At 49.8% G+C, this 20,383-nt stretch overlaps 8 protein-coding genes across 8 annotated transcripts; 3 read left to right on the top strand and 5 right to left on the bottom strand.

The window, feature by feature from the left end:
• Positions 1 to 423: 423 nt before the first annotated feature.
• On the bottom strand, positions 424 to 3,017 carry DFJ58DRAFT_279795 (uncharacterized protein). The gene is made up of 3 exons (XM_041379634.1): positions 2,973 to 3,017; positions 2,560 to 2,914; positions 424 to 2,502 (listed from the first exon to the last, which is right to left on the bottom strand). The coding sequence occupies exons 2-3, from the start codon at positions 2,762 to 2,764 to the stop codon at positions 740 to 742; spliced, it is 1,968 nt and encodes a 655-aa protein (XP_041245590.1). The 5' UTR covers positions 2,765 to 2,914; positions 2,973 to 3,017; the 3' UTR covers positions 424 to 739.
• On the bottom strand, positions 2,512 to 4,704 carry DFJ58DRAFT_279798 (uncharacterized protein). The gene is made up of 4 exons (XM_041379635.1): positions 4,592 to 4,704; positions 3,575 to 4,431; positions 2,973 to 3,500; positions 2,512 to 2,914 (listed from the first exon to the last, which is right to left on the bottom strand). The coding sequence occupies exons 2-4, from the start codon at positions 4,332 to 4,334 to the stop codon at positions 2,847 to 2,849; spliced, it is 1,356 nt and encodes a 451-aa protein (XP_041245589.1). The 5' UTR covers positions 4,335 to 4,431; positions 4,592 to 4,704; the 3' UTR covers positions 2,512 to 2,846.
• A 182-nt stretch (positions 4,705 to 4,886) lies between these two features.
• Positions 4,887 to 5,249, bottom strand: DFJ58DRAFT_636576 (uncharacterized protein; the record flags this gene model as incomplete). The annotated part of the gene is made up of 1 exon (XM_041381287.1): positions 4,887 to 5,249. A coding segment is annotated over one exon (363 nt), but the record flags the coding sequence as incomplete, so codon positions are not given.
• A 1,508-nt stretch (positions 5,250 to 6,757) lies between these two features.
• DFJ58DRAFT_279756 (WD40-repeat-containing domain protein) lies at positions 6,758 to 7,853 on the bottom strand. Its single transcript, XM_041379633.1, has 3 exons — positions 7,646 to 7,853; positions 7,499 to 7,589; positions 6,758 to 7,448 (listed from the first exon to the last, which is right to left on the bottom strand). Exon 3 carries the CDS (start codon positions 7,444 to 7,446, stop codon positions 6,799 to 6,801), a length of 648 nt encoding a protein of 215 aa, XP_041245587.1. The 5' UTR covers positions 7,447 to 7,448; positions 7,499 to 7,589; positions 7,646 to 7,853; the 3' UTR covers positions 6,758 to 6,798.
• Positions 7,854 to 8,326: 473 nt separating this feature from the next.
• On the top strand, positions 8,327 to 9,003 carry DFJ58DRAFT_744566 (uncharacterized protein; the record flags this gene model as incomplete). Its single annotated transcript, XM_041387326.1, has 3 exons — positions 8,327 to 8,446; positions 8,501 to 8,539; positions 8,591 to 9,003. 3 exons carry the CDS (start codon positions 8,327 to 8,329, stop codon positions 8,900 to 8,902), a joined length of 471 nt encoding a protein of 156 aa, XP_041245586.1. The 3' UTR covers positions 8,903 to 9,003.
• Positions 9,004 to 10,204: 1,201 nt separating this feature from the next.
• DFJ58DRAFT_630627 (uncharacterized protein) lies at positions 10,205 to 10,471 on the bottom strand (the record flags this gene model as incomplete). The annotated part of the gene is made up of 1 exon (XM_041381196.1): positions 10,205 to 10,471. A coding segment is annotated over one exon (267 nt), but the record flags the coding sequence as incomplete, so codon positions are not given.
• Positions 10,472 to 15,309: 4,838 nt separating this feature from the next.
• On the top strand, positions 15,310 to 16,452 carry DFJ58DRAFT_874897 (uncharacterized protein; the record flags this gene model as incomplete). The annotated part of the gene is made up of 3 exons (XM_041394407.1): positions 15,310 to 15,648; positions 15,764 to 15,955; positions 16,004 to 16,452. Exons 1-3 carry the CDS (start codon positions 15,483 to 15,485, stop codon positions 16,450 to 16,452), a joined length of 807 nt encoding a protein of 268 aa, XP_041245584.1. The 5' UTR covers positions 15,310 to 15,482.
• An 84-nt stretch (positions 16,453 to 16,536) lies between these two features.
• Positions 16,537 to 19,672, top strand: DFJ58DRAFT_279627 (MFS general substrate transporter). Its single transcript, XM_041379632.1, has 13 exons — positions 16,537 to 16,989; positions 17,037 to 17,075; positions 17,159 to 17,175; positions 17,224 to 17,278; positions 17,328 to 17,542; positions 17,600 to 17,821; positions 17,875 to 18,571; positions 18,626 to 18,759; positions 18,816 to 18,968; positions 19,024 to 19,046; positions 19,099 to 19,170; positions 19,231 to 19,487; positions 19,554 to 19,672. The coding sequence occupies exons 1-12, from the start codon at positions 16,878 to 16,880 to the stop codon at positions 19,397 to 19,399; spliced, it is 1,908 nt and encodes a 635-aa protein (XP_041245583.1). The 5' UTR covers positions 16,537 to 16,877; the 3' UTR covers positions 19,400 to 19,487; positions 19,554 to 19,672.
• The last annotated feature ends 711 nt before the right edge of the window (positions 19,673 to 20,383 follow it).

The following is a 20,383-nucleotide window of genomic DNA, read 5'->3' as shown; positions in this document are numbered from 1 at the left end:
GGATGAAGCATAACTATTGACTGCAAGGATGACTTGCAAAGATAGTTGAACTATGGAAGTAACGCCCCCGACATTTGCAATCTCGCCTACGACGTTCCATGTTGCCATGGTCGAGGGTAGCTAAAGGGAATGCGAACGAGGCGCTTGCGTGAATGATCCTTGAAGAAAGCCGCCCTCCAGGGTTGTCCCTCGCTTCCCAATAGGGCCGCCGTATTGAAATCGAGTCTGTGCCTACCGTGCCTAGCTAGTACGTCAGAGGTATACGACCCAATAGTAGGAATTTGAGGATAACGTACGAATGAAAAGATGTAAATGACTGAGACATGTCCAACATGTCTATGACCCCAAAGGACTCATTCTAATGCAAAAAAAAACAAGGCCCCAGTGTGATCATGACATACTGAATCTCTGGTCGAAGGCCCGTAGTTGGTGGAGAAGTGGATTGCATGGGCCTATTCTAAGGTGTCGATGTTATAGTAGTTACTAAGCTAGAAGAGTAAGGCTCTTCCAATGCCTGACTCATGCCACAACTTGTGCGTGCGCGTGAATACATAGGCGAGAGTCCACAGAATTATACATGAAGGTTCCGAATATAAATGAAAACCAAAGTATTACATGATCCATCCAGATTATACATATATGATACAATTGCAATGAAATTTGTACAAGGTCAGGCTTCCATGACACGGAACACCTAAGCATTGTAACAGAGACAATGAATCAGGATTCAGTAAACCCTCTACCAAAATAAAAAGAGAAGATGACGTACCTTAACAACCCCGCTCTTCAAATCCTCCAACCTGTAACTTACATTCTCCACAGTCTGTGTAGCCTTCGGTGTCAGCATGCCGTTCGCCCTTCGCCTCCATCTTCGTAGCAAACTCACCTGCTGACCGACGTGCTGGTTTGCTTGCCATACGCGAACTTTGCTCTTTTTACTCTCCACCTCACTCACCACACCTAGAAACGGACCGTTCTCCCCTGCGCCAACAGTTTGGCTATACGTGTGAAGCCCCTTGTGGCCTTTGAGCTTCGCGTCCCAAAAGGCGATCACGTCGCCTGGCAGGATATCAGCAACGCGGCGCTGCACCGAGCCGGCGGTTTGCACGTAGATCAAATACCCCCAATCCTCACCCTCCCCTGAGACGCGTTGCGCATCGGGAACTTGTGCAAAGACAGCCTTGACAAATCCCGCATACGAACCATCGCCAACAAGCGAGCGTTTAGATTTTTCAAACAGCCCCGTCGCAGACTCCACCATCTGCACTCCAATTTTGCCCCAGAGCGCCATGAGGTCGTCCGCGCTGAGCTGCTGGTTAACGGGACGAGCAGTCTGCCCTGAGGTGCGGCGAGAGTCGGATTTACGCGTTGGTATTGAAGTGGATCCATGGAACGTCGAGTCTTCTGAGAATCTGGATGAATCCAGGTCCGATTCATCGCCAAATTCTGATGCAGCCTGGGGGATCGATGGGAGCTCCCACTGAGTAGTGCTAGCCATCTGTTCAGGAGGGTCGATGGCGGATGGAGGGGGAGGAGGAGGCGGTGGGAACGAGCGAGGAGGGGCACGACTTGAACGGCGAGGTGGAGGCGCAAGGGGTTCTTCCTCGGCCTCTGGTTCAGGCTCGACCATCACATACTCTGATTGGGTACCAGAATCTGATGAGCTTTCCAAGGGTTGGGCTGTATGTATTCGCCGCTTCTGTACGGGAGTATCGGTCAGACTTGAGTAGTCGACCGAGGACTTCCTAGAGGACGATCCCGTCGCAACGCTAGAGCGACGGTTAAGCAGGGCAGGAAGGATGGATGGAATTGGAGGTCTTCCAACAGGAGGGGGCGGTCGCGGAGGAGGGGTCGGAAGTACCTCTGAAGGCCTCAGCGTCAAAGACGACCGTCGGGGCGGAGGCAGGGGAGGGCCCTCTTCCTCAACTGGCTCTCGAATATCTGCATCTGAATAATACACCTCTTCGACCTCGTTCTCCTCCATTTCAACACCCATGCTGTCTTCTGACCTCGTCTGGCGGTATTCTTGTTCCGAATCGACCTCAATAGGTGGTAGTGGCCGACGCGCGGGATGAGCAGGTGCAGGTACAGGAAGCGCTGCGTCTTCATTCTCACTATCATCCTGCTTTGGTGCAAGTCGTCGAGCAGTGGCAGGTGCCACGCCTGCACCAGGAGGTAACATCCCAAACCGCATACCACCCATACCTGCAAGTTTTGCGGCGATCCGCTGCTTCCTCGCAGCCTCGTCATCTACTGTCTCATCTCCTTCCTCAGGTTCCTGAGCATCAACTCCAGGCTCATCAGGAGGGATAGATGTAGGGGGAGGTGCACGAGGAAAAGTAGGTCGAGTAAGTGGCGTGGGGACTGGTGGTGCACCAAACTGGATCCCGCCTAAACGTGCCATGCGCTCTGCGATGGTTCGCCTGCGCACAGAATCCTCGTCTTCTTCTTCAGGCTCCTGAGTTCGCTGAGGCTGAGAGGGTGTCTCACTATCGGAGAACTCTGCCAAAGGATAATCCCATCAGAACTCGCCACGATACTAACCCGACAACAACACACCTTGCTCAGTGTCCTCCTCGTTCGTCGTCACAGGAACAACCAGTGGAAGTGCGGTGATTATCGGTGGAGAAGTCGGTCTACGCAACGAAGGGCGAGGAGAGGTCGGCACAGGCGGTGGCGTGGGCGGAGCCTCCAATTCCACAGACCTGACACTTGCACTCGTACGCCGAGCGATGCGAGGGGGTGGGGAAGGTGGCTCCTCCATATCCGCAGACCTGACACTCGCACTCGTACGCCGAGCAACGCGAGGTGGTGGGGCGGGCGGCTCATCCGCGATATCCAAAGACCTAACGCTCGCACTCGTTCGCCGAGCAACGCGAGAGGGTGGTGCAGGTGGCTCCTCGGACTGCTTTCACTGCCAAACCATGAACTCAGCGCCACGTCAGCTTCGCACACGTATAATGATCACGTACCACTCTTCACAGGGGGAGGTACAGGCCGCGGTGCAGGCGACTCGGGCCTTTCCTCGTCAGCCTGGAGTGCATATGGTGGTCTGGGGGGTGGCGATGGGAATGAGGGTGCAAATGGAGGCTTCGATAAAAAATTAACAGGTGGAGGCGGGATTGGACGTGTGATACGGGCAGGGGCCATCTCGTCGTCGGCCTGGTGCTGGTCTGGGGTTAATTCCGGTGCAAGGATATCGGGCGCGTTATATGATGGTGCTGAACCAACGGCATCTGTCAATACGGCCTCCTTGTCCTGGGCGCTTGTGCCTGGTTGACTCGGATCGCCCTGGCCGGGCTCGTATTCTTGCGAGATGGGACTCAGCGGTGGTAGATGAGGAGTATCAAGAGCGTGTGACTGTGATGCAGGCTCCCAAGCTTCGGCTTCATTCAAAAGCCGATCTGAACCATCATATCGTTCTTGTTCGTCCTTTTCTTCTTGATATAGCACGCGGCGAGTTGCCCCCAAGTCAGGCTGAGATCCATCGTCGAACTCGGCTGGTACAAAAAAAGCAACCAAAGTTCGATTAATACACTACAACACAAGTACAGGCGGTAAAATTAGAATTCACCAGCACGAGAAGCGGGCTCGTCTACTTCTTTGGCTTGTTCTAGTTCTTCCTCGGCGTGGGACTGGGGCGGGATATGAGCAGCAGTGGCAGAGGGAGTTACTTCACCGACGTCGAGAGGTTCTTCGACAGAGACAGGCTGAGCAGTAATTGAATCACGTCTAGCGGTAGGTGAGGGTATGGAATCGTGGTGGGGTACAGGCAGGAGTCCCGCAAGTGGGTTAAACGCGCCCATCTGGGCAAGCTTAGCAGCCACACGTTGCCTACGTGCTTCTTCTCCTGCTTCGTCTTCTTCTTCCTCCTGCTCACGCTCCTCATATTCCTGCTCTTCCTGCTCCTGGTCTTGTTGCTCAGGCACAGGCTCATCGGCATCGACAAAATTATCTTCATATTCGAGCTTGTCTGCGGGGTCTACCTCGGCTGTGTCAAGCTCGACACTCACGCCCACTTCACCAATCTCCCTCTGTACGTCGCCGATCACGAGAATCCGATCCGCGGATGGGACTTGGACTTGTTCTGGACTTTCGACTACTTCTTGTGACGTCATTGTCACAACAGACGGCCTGGCCTCTGGTTCAAGTTCAGGTTCAGGTTCAGTAGTAGGCTCAGCAGGTTCTTCTGTGGGTTCAGCGTCTGGGGCATCTCGAGAAATTTCTGGTGCCACATCAAGTACAGGAACTTCTGGGGGCTGGGACACAGGAGGGGACTTGTATGCCTTCTTGCGCGGGGGAGCTGCACGACGTGGACCGGCGGGTACCGGCATTGAGCGGGTAGTTGCTGCATTGGACGGGGAATCTGTAAGGGAGAGCGAAGAAGAGTCTGAGTCTTTGTATGTAGGGGCAGGGAGGTAATCTGTAGCACTTCATTAATACTGATTTGAGGAAAGAAATCATGACAATAACCTGGATCAGCCTGCGCCTCATCCTTGAAATCAGCAGGAGGGCTTATAGCTTCCGCAGGAGGTGAAGTCACTAGGATACACGTTATTCCATACAATAAACTAGAGATGGAAAGGCATACCCTCTGAGTCCGGAAGGGTCGCCTCCTCATCCTGCGGTAGAGGGGTCGCTGGTTTCTTGGGAGCTGGCTTGGCGGCAAACAGAGGCGGGCCCACGCCAACACGTGCACCACCAAGACGAGCCATACGAGCAGCGATCGCAGCACGGCGCTGCCTCTCTTCTTCCTCCGGATCTTGTTCAATCTCAGCGGCATCTTGCTGGGCCTCGTGTCCGCCTTCTAGGTCGGCATGATCGGGATCACCCGTAGCAGGGGGAGAAGACCCTTGGGCATCAATCGCCCCATCTTGGGAAACAACCTCATCTGCAGGAGGTGATACTGGCGGCGGTGGTTTCCACCTTGGTTTGTCTGCAGGTTTGGGGAGGATCGGGGGCGGGGTGCCGCCACCAAACGCACCCTTTCCCTGGAGAGCAGCCATCCGCTCCTTGAGACTTCCACCTTTGCCGATGCTCTCCATCGCGTCTGATGCAGACATCCCCGCAGTCTTGCGCTCGGATTCTGGCGACTGAGGTGGTGAAGGTACCTTTGGTTTCCATGATTGGAGGGTCGAGGGCTTTGGACGTGGTGCGGGCCCAGGGCCAGGTCCAGGCGCTGCACTCTTGTTAGCATTCTCAAACGCAGCGATCCTGTCACGCAGCGATCCTGGCTTCGGCTTTGGCGGTGTATCACTCATGGTTGTTTGATAGATTGGTAGATGGAGATGGTAGTAGCGGACTACGACAGCGCAACATGTTTGGCCGCGTTCACTTGACACGAGGCAATCAATGTCTTATGTTTCTCACGCTTTACTGCGTATTTTACTTTACGTGAAAACGCGACATTTCTTGTTAACATTGAAATCAATAGAAGGGGAAGGAACGAGACAGCCTGCGAGCATATACATAATAAAGTAGTCAGGTAATGGAACACCCCTGAGAAAAGGGGAACGACTTTCTTCCTTCTTTAAAGGTCTGATTAAGACTAAAACCGCCCAATGATTGCGTTATCGAAGGTTCTCCCGGGCCTGTTTCCAGAGGCTGTGATTCGCTAGCGTTGATTTCAATTCAATTTCCTGCTAGACGAATTGGACTGCAGCTACAAAACAAACTACATCAGGGAACTCATCGAGCAAGAGAGCGAATAAACTTGCGATACCTGATAAGGTAAGGGAACACCGAGAATGTCTCCCTCTTATTCATCATTCATGAGGTCGACGTCGTATACTGGCGGTGGTAGCTTCTCCTTTTTCTGGAACCAGCTGAGGCAAACGAAGAGTGCATATGGTCGTATTCCGTCATCCACACCAACAACGTCACCCTAGCAAAGGACACAGTCAGATCGTACAACCCCAATAGAATTGGAAAATACAAACAAATGACACTTGTCCCAGAGGGACATCAATGACTTCCGGAGCCTCTGGTTTCGATAGATGCTCCCTTTTCTTCCCCTTCCTGTCAAACGACGGCCGAATGTTGTTGAAAAAGCTCTTGACAACATGAAAGGGAGAAGACAAAGTGGATAGTGTGTTAACGCGTAGCACTGCAGAGGAAATAGCCTGTGGAAGAGACCCTTCGGAGCGCCCATGCATCTTATAGTGGCGCTGGCCAGACTAAGAGTGTCTAAGCATACATTGAATCGCTGATAATGAAACCATGTACATAAAAAAAGCGGTTTATATCCTTGGTTTTAAGATCAGTATAAACACAAGGTAATTAAATATGGGGTTAGACCAAGTACCTTCTGTTTGTCCTGAGACTGATGTGGGTGCACGTGAGCTTGCGCGCATAATGACAAACAGTCGAGTCACCTTATTCCTTAGTTTCCCGGCCAAAGGATGACCGCGTGCTGCTCTGAGCACCTCCTCTGGTATTTCCCATTGTGAGATTTTCCAGTCCCAGCCGCCACTGAACAGAAAACATCCGGCCACCGAGAACGCAATATAACACACACCATTCGAGTGCTTGTACCGTGCAACTTCTGTCCCTCTGTGCAGTTGCCACAAGTAAACAGTGTGGTCGCCAGACGCAGTTGCGAGAAGGGTGCCTGCTGGGTTCATTATGATATAGTTGATGTCCTTGTTTGTGTCGTGGTCAGTCCAGGAGCCACCAGCCTGTTTCCAGGTAGAGGTGTCCCAACAGCGGATGATAGCAGGGTCACCGGAACTACCTGCTGAGAGGAGATGGAGACCATCGAGAGTCCAGGTGAGTGACATGTTCCATACACCTTTGAAATCAGCATGGCCCTTGAATTGAGCAAGACACTCCTGTTCGCTCCAAGTCCCATATTTGGATATCTTCTTTAGTAGCAATACCGAGTTGACCGGACGGGGAAAACCGGACGTCAAGGACGTATAAGCGACACCAGATAGGACCGCCTTTTCTCTGCCAGGACCTGGTATCCCATAAAATCATTGTGTGGTCCCACGACCCGTTGGCCAGGATTTCGCCATCAGGGGAAACATCCAAACCACGCACGACGTTGGTATGAGTGTCCAAGGGACCTGCGACAACCTTCCCACTTTCAGCATCACGCACCCAAAGTTTCCAATGCTCTGTATGAATATCGTCAGCGCTTGGGAACAGTCCCTCAGCGGAAACCACGTGTTTCCCGTGTTGCGAGATTACAAGTGAGCCGATGTTCTTCTTCACCTGCCACTTCACCATTTCCGCGCCATCCTCAAGCCTCCATATGCATATTGTCCTATCCCAAGACCCGGTCGCTATTCTCAGGCCGTCTGGTAATGTGGCAATGGACCTGATGGGCTGCCTGTGACCTTCAAATATCTTGAAAGGCTCTCGACGTGACCCAAGCGCTTGCCTGTAGCCTTTCGCGCTGGGCTTTTGATCTCGCTCTGCGGGTACGACTGCATTATTGGACATGCCTAGCGTAAAATGGTTAGGGAAGTCCCAGGCAACAAGGCAGATAACCTACTTATCGCTGACTGACGGTCTGTGGTCAAGATGAGTACCTGTGCAAGGCACCGACTGCATACGACGATACATAAAAGTGGCGTCGTGACCTACTTCTTGGCATCAACGCTATGTAACTGCACAGCACTGGGCAAATGACATAACTCACTGATCAGGGAGAGGCCAGAGTAAATAAACATTGTCGATCAGGGAGGTATCATTGCACTGTCCCCCCGAGCCAGTTCTGAATCCGGAAACATTGACACGGTGACGCAGAACGAAGAAAACGTAAAGTAGACAGTTGCGGAGATGGTGATGTAGATCGTGTGCATGAAGCCATGTATTACCTGGGGGCCTGATATTCCGATGAGCCTCTCATTTGTAACTTCAAACACTAGACGAAGCTGTGTTAATGCGGTCGAATATGAACATTCGATCTCGAGGTTTGAATTGGTTTATAAGTAGAGGTCATTTCGATCTGTCCATTCAGTTTTTTCCGAGTTGTGAAACAAGACAAATTAAAATAATGTAGGATGATGTAGCGGGCCACAAGAGGGGCTGTGCAGTTTTGTTTGGCAAAGCCTTTGGATCCAAACAACTACTCACATGCGGAGGGAGGAACCAGAGGATGTATGGAAGTGGTCAGGAACGTCCCAGGAAGACAAAGGTGTGATATAACTTCAAAGACTTGTTTTTATGTAAGGTGAGTTAGATACTAGAAGAAAAGATGCAGTCGAATATTAATGCTCGTCTTGTCTTTGAAAACAACACCCTCGGCCCGGGATATACCGTGCGGAGGAGTCACAAGTCAAGCTTACAAACTCGAGCTCATCATAAGTATCTCAATCGGATGCAAGTGCTCCGCTTTCCACTCGCAGGAGTTGAATTCCATTTGAATAGGAGGAATCTTCCTACTGTTCAGCCTAACAAGATCTATAAAGGCCGCACCTGTCAGACTAAAGTCTTCCCCGTAATGAGTCCCACTGCATGTTTCCCCTTGATTTCGATGTTATGATGCTAATAGGAGACTCCTGCCTGTCAGGTTGTTGCAGAACTTTCTCAGGTAACACAATGAGTACACCCAGCTCAGCAAAATACTCATTGCCCTCTGCAGGATACCGACTCATCCAAGAGTCCCCCTGTCCCAACGGGATGGACCGCCAAACTCATAAATCCGGACACGGTGCAAAAAGTGCTCCATTATTCCACTGGTTTGACAGCGACCCTTGAGCTCGCCGAGACCAATGGCTCGCGCTACGTTTTCTTATCGAGCAAGAATTACTACTTATGGAACACGGCAAGCCAGGAAGGGTGGCGTATTCTCAATGTAAAGAGTCGCGATGAATTGTACACCCAGTTGGCAAAGGGTAGAGGAGGGCTGAAGCTTGAAGAACTGCCAGATTACGGCAGTGATCTCGAAGGATGAACGTTCCCACTTGTCCGTCACACATAGTACATGTTTGGTGCGTAACCTGCGCATATATAAGAACGTAAACCTCCGAGTGAAGTCCTATAGCTACATCCAGCTTCCGTGTCATCAGGAAAACCTCCCCTCTGAAATAGAGGTAGTTTCCGATAATTCTTGATAATTTACCTGGTTTCGAGTGAAATCATACTTTGCAATTTTATTCAAGTCCGGTCCACTAGTATTAAATAATTCCACAGTCAAATTCATAGAATTTTTTTGTGAACACCGCTAAATTCACCGATTTTCAGTCAAGGTCAAAATATGTAAAACTGGATTATGTTGCATTTAGTGATGTCACAGCTCAGCTGACAACTTTTGTAAAAAATGGGCATTGCGAGCTGAATAAAATTCCTAAATTCATGAATATATAGATTGGGCCAAACGCCGGGAGGCATCTAAGGGCATCTTTTTACTGGGATGCATTTTTGCCTTGCTATGAAACAGCTCAGCAAATGGTTCAGGCTTTTGAACCATTTGCTGAGCTGTTTCATAGCAAGGCAAAAATGCATCCCAGTAAAAAGATGCCCTTAGATGCCTCCCGGCGTTTGGCCCAATCTATATATTCATGAATTTAGGAATTTTATTCAGCTCGCAATGCCCATTTTTTACAAAAGTTGTCAGCTGAGCCGTGACATCACTAATTGCATTACACCAAAAGTACACAGTGACTCGGTAGGTGATTAACGTGCTCACTAGCAGCCAGTAGATTGAGTCAGCAAGGTTGAGATAATGAATATATTCGCGTCCTGTTGATAGGCTGAGCGCGACCAAAAAGTAGCGGCATGCTGTGGAAGGTCTATGTTGTGTGTGCCACCAGTCTGGTGGCATATTGAGGACTTGCCCTCAAAGGACCAGTGGTAAAGCAGGGAAGCTCGAAGAATTCATTTCTGGTGATGCAGCACGCTGGTGTTCGCGGATACCGAAGAGACCCTAAGTGATAACGTAGAGAAGGGAATACAGAGCATGAACTGTAATATTTGAGGCAAAAGCAATGCCGATGATACGAAATAATAAAACGAGTGCAGTCAATCAAGAAAGTTAGCAGAACTCAAAATGTAAGATTGGGTTCGAGACTCGGAGATCAATCTAGAGCACTACAATATGAAGGTCAGCAGAGTGACATAGGTAAGAAGATATACATAGTCGTACAGCGTCCTACTTGGCGTTCCGGGTAGGAACAATGTACCCGTAGAGGACCACCTTCGAGGACCGGAGTTCGAACGTGTCACCTGCACTCTCTGCTGCAGACTGGACGGACGCGCACACCCCATGATGCCGCCTCGCAGAATCGCTCCTCGATAGCTCATAACCGCAATAATCACATTTTGAGGACGTAGCATAGTGAACCGTTGCGACGTGGCGGCCTAAACTCAACATAGGCAATTCATCTAAGCAACCCTCAAACTTGCAGGGAGTCTTCTCATCAGCACGGACACCATGCCAATGTAACAGATGTTCTTTTACGCGTTCCTTACTCATTTCCATGTATAAGCCACAAGGCTCATCGGTCCACTCGCATGCCCGTACGCACGTCAACCCCGCAGGGAGGTCATTCGCAACAGTGGGAGACCGAACATGGTGGGGGTCGTCGATCTCCATTACACCATATTTTCTGGTTCGAAGAACCTTACCCTGGGCATCATGGGTCCTGCGGCCGCTGACGTCTACGGGGTGGTGGTCGATGAGAGGCTTGGCCATAGCAGTGGCATTCACGTCAGCCAAGACGTATTCGCCAAATATTCCTTTGGTTCTTTTCACGCGTCTGCGTCTGCGTTTGCGCGCACCAGACTTGTTGGTGCCAGCTGTTTCAACCGCCTCGAAATTTTTACGCTTGAGAGGTGCCGCTGTGTCGTAGGGAACAAAGGAAAACGTTTCCAATCTGGCGTCCTCACTCAGATACTGAGTTCCATCAGAGTCTGCGACGATCCCATCGACAGGACGAGCATGTCCGCCGAAATTGCCCACCTGCAGGGGGTAAGGCGTGTTGGACTGCCCGGCTGCCATAGTACCTGGGTCCATGACAGTGGAAGATTCCGGGGAACAACCAGCATCGAGGTAGTTTTTGTAGTTGGCAGCAAGTCCGTTCTGAGCCGGATGAGAGTGCGCTTGGGCCATCGGAGAATATTGAAAATCGGAGGATTGGCTCTGGGGCCACTGAGGGAGATCATCAACCGGGGGGCTGAATATATCTAACGTCTGGAACGACATTGGAGTATTTCGAATGTCATGTAAGGTTCTGGAGAAATACATTAGCTACGATGGGCACTCAGATTGGGGTGACACGTACTCCTCCTCCGGCATGTGGATGGCATGATACGGTTGGCTGTGATTGGACGTGAGCTACCGGGTCCAGGTAGGTTAATTAGACTGGCTTACATCTTTTCAACCACCTGAGTGGCGACTGGTCCTGCCGGCACATTTTCGTCACCGACGGATGTGTCAGAGTATTGATGTTGCGCGCTTGGGAGCGTGTGAACATCTAGTTCATCGCGTGCATCCGAGTCGCGAACTCTGCCGAAGGCCGTGAGTTTGAGTCAACGTTTTGGATGAAGCGGAAGCACGTACGATTGCTGTAAGGATAGTAAAAACTGGTAGTGATCCGGGTATGAGTGAGGTTGATGTGGAAGAGGAGGAAAGAACGGAGGGCCAGGCATATGGTGTGGCGGTAATCCATACGGATGGGACCTTTCCAGAGAGACTTGGGAGTTGCCCGTGTATGAAGGAGGTTCGTTCGATTCGAGGCTAATAAAATCATGAGTTGACCTGCATCATCCAACTCTTGAACACTGACATGTCGCTGAAATCTACAGTTGCTTGCCCACTATCATATGAGGGACAAGATGCGGAAGGAATTGTTAGCATACGAAGAGACGAAGTTGAGTAGTGAGTGGACTTACCGAGACATATTCATGAATTTTAATAGAGATGTGGATTTAAGATGACAGATGGGAGTGCAAAATTAAAGAAAACGATGGGAGGCGTGAAAGAGGGAACTGACTTAGTGTCGGCTTTTAAACCTCGCGCAAAAATTATTTAGACAAACATAAAATAAAGGACCCATTCGAGGTTTGTAGATATTTTTGCAAAGACAACGCACCCGTGGTATCCGTTCTGTGGAATCCACTGATTTGTGGAACCAAATGTGCAACAATGCGCAAGACATGCCAACCTGTCACAGCACGACGCTCATGCTCTGTAGACCTACAAGTTGTGGCTTCCTCACTAGTGGATATGTCATTACATTGGCTGAAGCAGGACAACTTCAAGAACGTTCCAAGAATCCGAAAAATGATATTATCGTTCTGGTCGAGTATGTATAGTAGCCACGGCACACTCAACCACAGGTATGGTGAACTTTTGTGGCGGCAAGTGACCTCCAGACGAGCGGACAGCTGATACACCATCACTGAAACTTGCTAGGTAGCAGATTCGAAGGCACGTAGCACAGATTCCTAGAAAAATATGTGGGGTCAGTCACATTTTTATTTGTAAACGTGCAAAAACACTTACCTTTGCCGCCCGTCATGTTGCCAGACCCAATGAAGTTCTTACATTTTGGGCGATAAAGGGAGGGCATGATATCATCTAGCAACTGAAAGCACTATATTATGTTTTAGATGGAATTTCCGCCATGATATGTCTCCGAGGTGACATTATCTTTTATATGAAGATATGAGCTAACTGGTGGTGTAATAGACGCAGCTCGTAATATCCTCATTATAATGCAAAATACGGGCAACATGCTGTGTACTAGAGTTCAACAGCAATACTTTTGATCAGGAAAATATTGATACTCACGTATCGACTTGAGTCAGGGATATCGACGATCCACGTCACCGTGACACACCGACATGGGGTCACTCTTGGTTATCACGATTGTGTCAAAAGGTATGATGAAGCTACACGCATAACGCGATCCTGAGCACCCTTGAAGCTTTGAAACTGTGCCATATTGCCAGCAGGGCACGAGAGCCAATAGAAGCACCAGTAAGTACGACTCACCGCCGTGTGAGGCAAAGCGGGAGGCGTTGTTTTGGTCTGTTGTCCAAAAGCTTCCAGGAGTTTTCCTTGTGGACCTCTACGTTGGACCTTCACTTCGTTCAGTCCTGAGTGCAAAATGTTTTGCTGCTTCCGTCTGATAAAATTCTGACACCCGAAGGTGAATATGGAGTCTGGACACAGCCCTGCTTCTCGGGCTCGATTGTACTCACATCTACTTCTCCACTTCCTCAAAGCAATTTTTTGCCTCCGTCGTCTCTCCCGCACGCAATTGTCTTACTGTCCGGTGACAGCACCGATGTTTTCCCGTATGCTTCCACCGACCCATCGTACCATCTCCAGAGTTATTTATGATGCAGATGCTGTCCTGCAAGAAGACGAAACCGCGAATGGCGACAGTCCTCAATTTTATCATTTGGATTCCGTCTTTTGCCTTGTGCTGGCTGCAGTTTTTTTTCGAGGGTCTGCTAGACTCCTTCGCAGAGGATTTGGAAGCTATGATTCGTGGCGTCTGTTATATTAGCCTGGGTCTTACGCGGTTCGTGAGCAATTATAGTGGCGAACGGCTGACCAGTGCTCATTAGGTTGTCTGCCATTCTCTGAAGCTGGGCAATTTTTGTGTCTCTCGGGCACGTTTGGCTAGGATCGCAAACCACAATGCCCGCTATCGTCTTTCCTGATTCATTTGATATAGATGATGCTGGTGCGGTGAATCGCACGTACTCCCAGCAGCCACTGCGCGCCTTCAATTGTCACCTGCAAGTCAACTGGCGCTCGTTCATTATTTGCTACAAATCGTTGTTTATTTGTGGACTTCTGCCATCGGAAGGAAACGCCATTCTATTCCCGTATTACCTGCATATATGTCCCCTCGGGTTCCTGTTCCCCCGCGTAACTGCCGAACGGTTGTGCGTAGTGTCTGTTGACCGTTAATTCCGTTGTAACTTGGGAAGGCCCGTCGATATCCTGCATAATCATTTTCAAACTCCGTCATACTGCCTAGTGGCAAATTACCCGAATATTAAGCCTGCAACGATCGTGTTTCCAATGCAAATGTTTGCACGGACACTACATCTCCGTTGCATTTGATTTCTATTACACAGGTCTAACCCAGTACAGTATCGTCTCCCTCGGCGGCCGCACGTCGAAATCGTTGCCTTACCGTTGGCACTACCACGGATATTGAAATGCCAAAAAGTCGTTCGTGCGCTGGATATCGACGATGTCTCCATGAGGTTTACTTACTTCAGGTGCAACGCTGGCACCGGGTTGTCATGGATTGTCCATGTTTGAAATCCGCCTCGAGAACTGCATAGAGAGTGGGTGACACGAACCCAACATCACCTATATTTGAAATTCCACCCTTACCTTGGAATGCAAGCCATGACAAACTTCCTGTTCCAGAATTGTCACTGAAAGTCCCCACTGTGATTATAGTCCATATGTCTTTCTTCGATGATAGGAACCGTTGTTCGTGCGTCAAGCTTAAACCTCGTCCCCACTTGTCACAAAGATTTATTCATGTCGTACTAATCATCCCTGGGTGAAACCGCATCCACGCCTCCGTCAGTGGCGCGTCAGCTCAGTCTCGTGGTTTACATAACCTGACACATCTCCACTCAAATATCATGGTCTCTTCACACGAATACTTCCCTGTCGCACTGGTAAGCTCGTGTCTGACTAATTGAGTACTGGACTGACATTTTTTTCCTCACAGGTAGGCATTTCTGCAGATTTCCCAAATGTTTCTCATGGAACAAGGAACCTTGACTATCAATCGTTCTTCCACTTCCTCATGAACGAGCGCCAAATGAAATCCCGGACAATAGATTCAGCATAGATGTGTGCGTCTGTCTTGCTTGAACCATACCACTTGTCAATTGTTGACGGTGTGCTCAGTCTTGATCGTGAGGGAGTGAATATCGGTGAGGTGTTGGAACGCGAAAGCTCGCCGAGCTGTCGCTCTTAGCTTTGTTGGACTCTGGAGTTGATTATTGGGGAAAGAATATTGGCACTGGCACGGGAGTGTAGCCTGGATGATTTCCAACGAGGTTGGTGACACATATTTTGCGTCTCGCTGGCTGAATTCAGAATGAAACCGAGGCTCGCGGTTCATTGTCATTTCCTCCTGCAATGATTGCCAATCGTGTCATACCAGTGATACTACCTAGACCTACGCAGACCTTCCATCCCCACCGATACTGTTTGCAGCCCTAGTCTTTCAGATTTCTATCTGGCTGTTCAGGCCACGCGCAGTTGGGAGTACGAAGCAGCGCTTGTGGACCGTCGGCAATTGAATCAGGCAAGGGTTTTTTAATAGTATTTCTGAAGATCAAATATTGAAACACCTTTTAATTTACCAGAATTATGGATTGACTGGCGTACAGTCGAGCCGGGATTCTTGCACTAAATGCAAACCTTTCGACGCTGATAGGTAGTTTGATGTCGAGACCATTGTTGTTTTCAAACTCCGACACAATGTTCGGATGTTGTGTAATAGCAATGACTCCTATTGTGCATACATCCAACTCCAAACTACATGGACTGGTTCAAACAACACCATCAGCGACATGCTTTCCGGCAGCCTGATGAAGTTCCGTCAGGTGCTCCTCCTCCTGAATGGGCACCTGCAGTAGAACAATTATCCACATACGGTCTTCAGAACGAAGCCTCAAATGAAAGTTACGAAGAAGCCCTGGATTTTTGTGAGACATCCTGTTGAATCGTCAACAATTCTACCCTCTCGGACCGTCCCGGACATCGACAGTAATGGGTGCTCTGAATGGCGAATCCAAGCTCACGACTCTTCCCCTGGCGTAGTAGTCCATAATTCAGACAGGAAGGGCGGACTCTCGCAGATACGCTCTAGAGTGGGCTGCCCAGATACATGTCTCCTCAGCAACCTGCCAATCATCGCTGGTCAATATCACTTTCCCAATGATGGTGGAGTGTACTTCGAGATCACTGTAAACAAAATGACAGACCCATCCAAAGGTGGCGTCATCGCAATTGGTATGCATATTTTTCCTCCTTCCACCTCACTTCATTTTTGTCCGTCAGGAACTACTTGCAGACCGTACCCATCATGGAGGCTCCCAGGCTGGAATCGATTGAGCGCAGGCCTTCACCTCGACGACTTCCACAAATTCTTTGAGGACCCGGAGGGCGGACGTCCCTGCTTCCCACTGGGCTCTCCACCCATTACGTCTGTCGTTGGCCACACAATCGGTTGTGGATATTCTTTCTCCACAGGTGCAATGTTCTTCACAATCGACGGTCAACGCCTGCCAGATGCGTTTACAGGTATATACTTGCAGAACCGCAGCGGGATTGATGTGTATGCTGCTGTGGGTGTGTCTGGGGAGTGTGACGTCTCGGTAAATTTTGGCGGTATGTCTTTCAAGTGGCTGGAAGGAAATGAGTGGAGATGGAGGGTGGATAGACAAGTGAGAAAGCTTGGCGATGATGTCGGAGAGCAGGAAGAACTGCCGGCGTACAGTGCATGCTAGTACATTTCTCGGACTGTCAGCCGGTACTACCTAAACAGATGTATGAAACGGACTGGAACTTTATCGATAATTATCAGATACAGCCAAACTGTCGGTTGCGGTCAGAAGCAGTTCGAAATGAAATCATTTCAAACCTGCCGCAGTCTTAGCACAGCATGATATAAGTGCAAAGTGCAGTCTTCTACACTCTAGGTCTTTCCATCCTTCTCTTGATCATCCTTATCATCGATCGAGCGAGTCTCTGCTCATCCACCAGGCTTCCATTGAGTGTCGTTAACACCGGTCTATCTTACACCCAATCCCGGGCCAGGCTGCCGCACTCTTGCGTCTTACTCGCGTAAGCAGTCCCAAATATATAAGCGGTCGCACCCCTGCAGTCATGGCTTCTGTTACCCTCCCGCGCATCGGGTTTCTGGGCGGATAGGATGTCCTACTTTGAGGATACGGAACAGGGTATGGACGACATCGAGGTGGATTTGGATGCTGAGTATGATAAACGAACGCCGTTGGACAAAACTATTGATAGGATTGGGATGGGTGCGTCGTGTTCTCGCGTTTTTCATATTGGTACTGACGTTGAGCAGGGAGTTATCAATGGACGCTGCTGTCATTATGCGGATTCGGTGAGTACCATCATGATGCTACAATTCCTCGCTATTCGACGATATTCTTGTCAATCATAACTGACTATGATCTGTTCCATCAGGATGGATGGCAGATAATGTGAGTGGCTCACAGAAACGTTTCCCACTTCCCTGACATGTCACTCAGATGTGGATTCAAGCTGTTGCAATAATTCTCCCTAGAGTACAACAGCATTTTTCAGGTAAATTCCCTTCATGCCCACAGTGGGTTATCACATAACCCTCGCCTAGTTCCTGACAACTACATCGGGACTCTTTCATCGTCCATGTTCGCCGGCATGATGTTCGGCGCTGTGGGCTGGGGAACCTGCTCCGACCTCCTGGGGCGCAGTGCTGCATTTAACGCAACACTCTTTTTCACTGCCTTATTCGGTATCCTCTCATCGTTTGCATGGTCGTTTTGGTCATTATGTATCCTGCTGTTCTTCCTTGGTAGCGCAGTTGGTGTACGTTAATCTCCCGTCTTGTTGACCTCCTTTGCTTATTTGACGTCTTCGATTTAGGGTTCAATGCCAACTGACGGCACCCTTCTTCTCGAGCATATGCCTAACGGGAAGCAATATCTCGTCACGGCCCTTTCCGTCTTTTTCTCCCTCGGCTCTGTTCTATCTGCGGGCGTTGCGTTAATAGTCATTCCTTCTCGTTCATGTCCCCCTAAGGAGCCCTGTGATGTCATTACCCAGAACACAGGCTGGCAATTCATGCTCGTATGCCTTGGTGTCATTGTATGTCCACTCCTCAGACGATTTGTAACCGTCTCCGACCTTGATCATTACAGACACTTTCGATGTTCCTCGCACGTATGGTCTTCTTCCGATTGCACGAGTCTCCGCGGTACCTCGTACACGCTGGTCGTCACCAAGAAGCACTAGAAAGTCTCCAGCTCATTTCTAGGTTCAATGGCTCTGAGCTACCAATAGAGATAGAGGACGTCGATGACAGGCCTCCATCCATCTCCGAAGCACACGCAGCTGCAGGGGAGCGTATTCCATTCCTCCCTAATTCCAGCTCCCAAGATCCTCGCACAAATAACGAGACGTTGTTCGATGCAGGTGCGGATGGCAGCAGCACTTCGAACGACCAGAATGGGGCAAAAGTCTACCAGTCGATGGACGAAGCCTCTCATGATTCATTAGATGGACATTCGTTCATAACTCCCGTTGGTGAGGTGCCTCCGCACGGACAAAGCCTTGCGCGCGGGCATAACTCTCACTCTTCCTCTCGAGACTCGGAGTCCGAGTCCAAAGACCTTCTCTCCATCCCCGAAGTGCGCCCGCGGCCTCGCCAAAGAACTATACACCCTCGGACGTCATCCGTGGTTTCCATTGAGATGAAACAGCGTGTTGGGAGTGTGTTACCTCGATGGGTGCGTCGGCCGCTGCTTGCATGGCTAGACCGTGTCGGCATGGTCTTGGCCCCCGAGTGGTTCCGGACAACGGTACTCATGTGGGGCGTGTGGTTCTTTATGTCATTAGGTGGGTTTTCTATTTATCATGCGAAGCCATCGGTATTTCATGTGGAGTATCTAGCGTACACCATGTTTAATGTCTACCTCCCCAAGCTGCTTGAAACTGGGTCGAGTGATGATACCTCGACCAAGTCTCTAGAAGATAGCTTGTGGGATGTTTTAATATTTACTATGGGAGGATGTCCTGGTGCCATTGTATGTCTTCCATTATCTTTTTTACATAATGCGTTGATATTGATGGTCGGCTGCAGCTCGGAGCCTATATGGTTGAAAGTCCTCTTGGCCGGCGGGGCTCACTGGCTGCGACTACGTTCGTCACGGCATTCTTTTGTATCGTATTCGCGCTCGTCAGAAGCGCGCTTTTAGTGCGTGTGAGTTCGGTGGGGATTAGTCTTAGTGCGACGGTGGGTGGCTCTCCTTGAAATACGTCCGTTCCTCGTTCTTACTGAGCCGATACAGACTATGTATGCTGTACTGTATGGGTATGTTCCAGTAGTTTCCCGATTATGAGCGCATGGTACTAACGCTTTCTAGCTGGACACCGGAAATATTCGGGACCAAGGTCCGGGGAACAGCATGCGGCATCGCATCCGCGCTATCACGAATGTGCGTATCATCTTCTGATTATTACCAAATTACAATCTAACTTGTATGCGTCAATTTCAGAGGCGGGATGATCGCCCCTCTGCTCGGCGGTGCACTTCTCGTCTTCAATCGTGGGTTCCCGGTGTGGACGAGCGTTGTCGTGTATGGCATCACTGGCGTCTTTGTGCTGCTCTTGCATGAGTCTGCCGGGAATATCAATGGGGGTGGAGAGCGCTCGTTCGTGCACTAGACGAAAATCTTTTGTACTGACAGAAGTGTACAGCGCCGCTGGATTCATGTGCTGCTTCTGATTGATGGTCGTTGTGCTATGATATATCGTACGATTGTCTCCGCTCATGCTGTATTTGCATCTTGTTAAATTAGATGACCTATTTCTATTCTAGTGGAGGAAGTACCTTGACATGCATTCGGTGTCAGGTTGTATCAGGTCCACTCCAAGTCTCAGGTTTCCGGAGTTGTCTTTTGCATGGCGCTATGTATAGACACATCTAGTACCATTTGACGCCGGGAAACAGACCATGCGCGGCGTTCATGTAATTTTATGGATTGCATTGCACAGCAACGTACCTTGATCACAAACCATCACTTGAGCGATAGGTAAGTAGGTCATTCCATTCTTATATGGGTCTTCTCTAACTTTTGCTAGGCATGCCGAGCAAAACCGTTGCGTTTGTGGAGGCAGATGGACGGCCCAAGATGAAAGACTCCGGGAAACCAGTACCTGAGTCATACTAAGGACAAGGTCATCAAGACGACGTCATTTCCGTTGACATATTTTCAGATGAAAAGGATAGCGACTGAACCTTACGATAAGAGAAGTTCGCTTACCTGAACCCACGATGGAGTCTACCTCCCCCCAGCAGGTGGTCCTGTTATCCGTTTGTGGGACATCCACCCGGAAACAGGATGGTGATCCCTGGAGTGGCCATGGTGATGAAACACGGATTAGGCATATCGCCTTGAACCCAGCTGGCACCCTTTTCGGCATCAGCCTGCACCGTTCACTTGTGGCAGCTCTTCACAGGCTCAGAAGTCGTCCGATTTCAGGACTCAGATTTCGTGTATCATGTTGTATTCTCGGTGGATGGATGGCAGGGCAACTGAAGAACGAGGCACTTGACGTCTATTGTATCCTTGCGCACACCCAAAGTCCATGTGTTCTCATTTCAGGCTGGTCCTTCACGACGGAGCGGTGTATCTGCGACTGCGTGCC

The sequence above is a fragment of the Suillus subalutaceus genome (genome assembly GCF_016647625.1).
Source record: "Suillus subalutaceus strain FC151 chromosome Unknown DFJ58scaffold_33, whole genome shotgun sequence".
In the NCBI taxonomy this organism is placed as follows: Eukaryota; Fungi; Basidiomycota; class Agaricomycetes; order Boletales; family Suillaceae; genus Suillus; species Suillus subalutaceus.
Note: the sequence above shows the minus strand (reverse complement) of the source record. Positions and strands in the feature narration are given on the sequence as shown.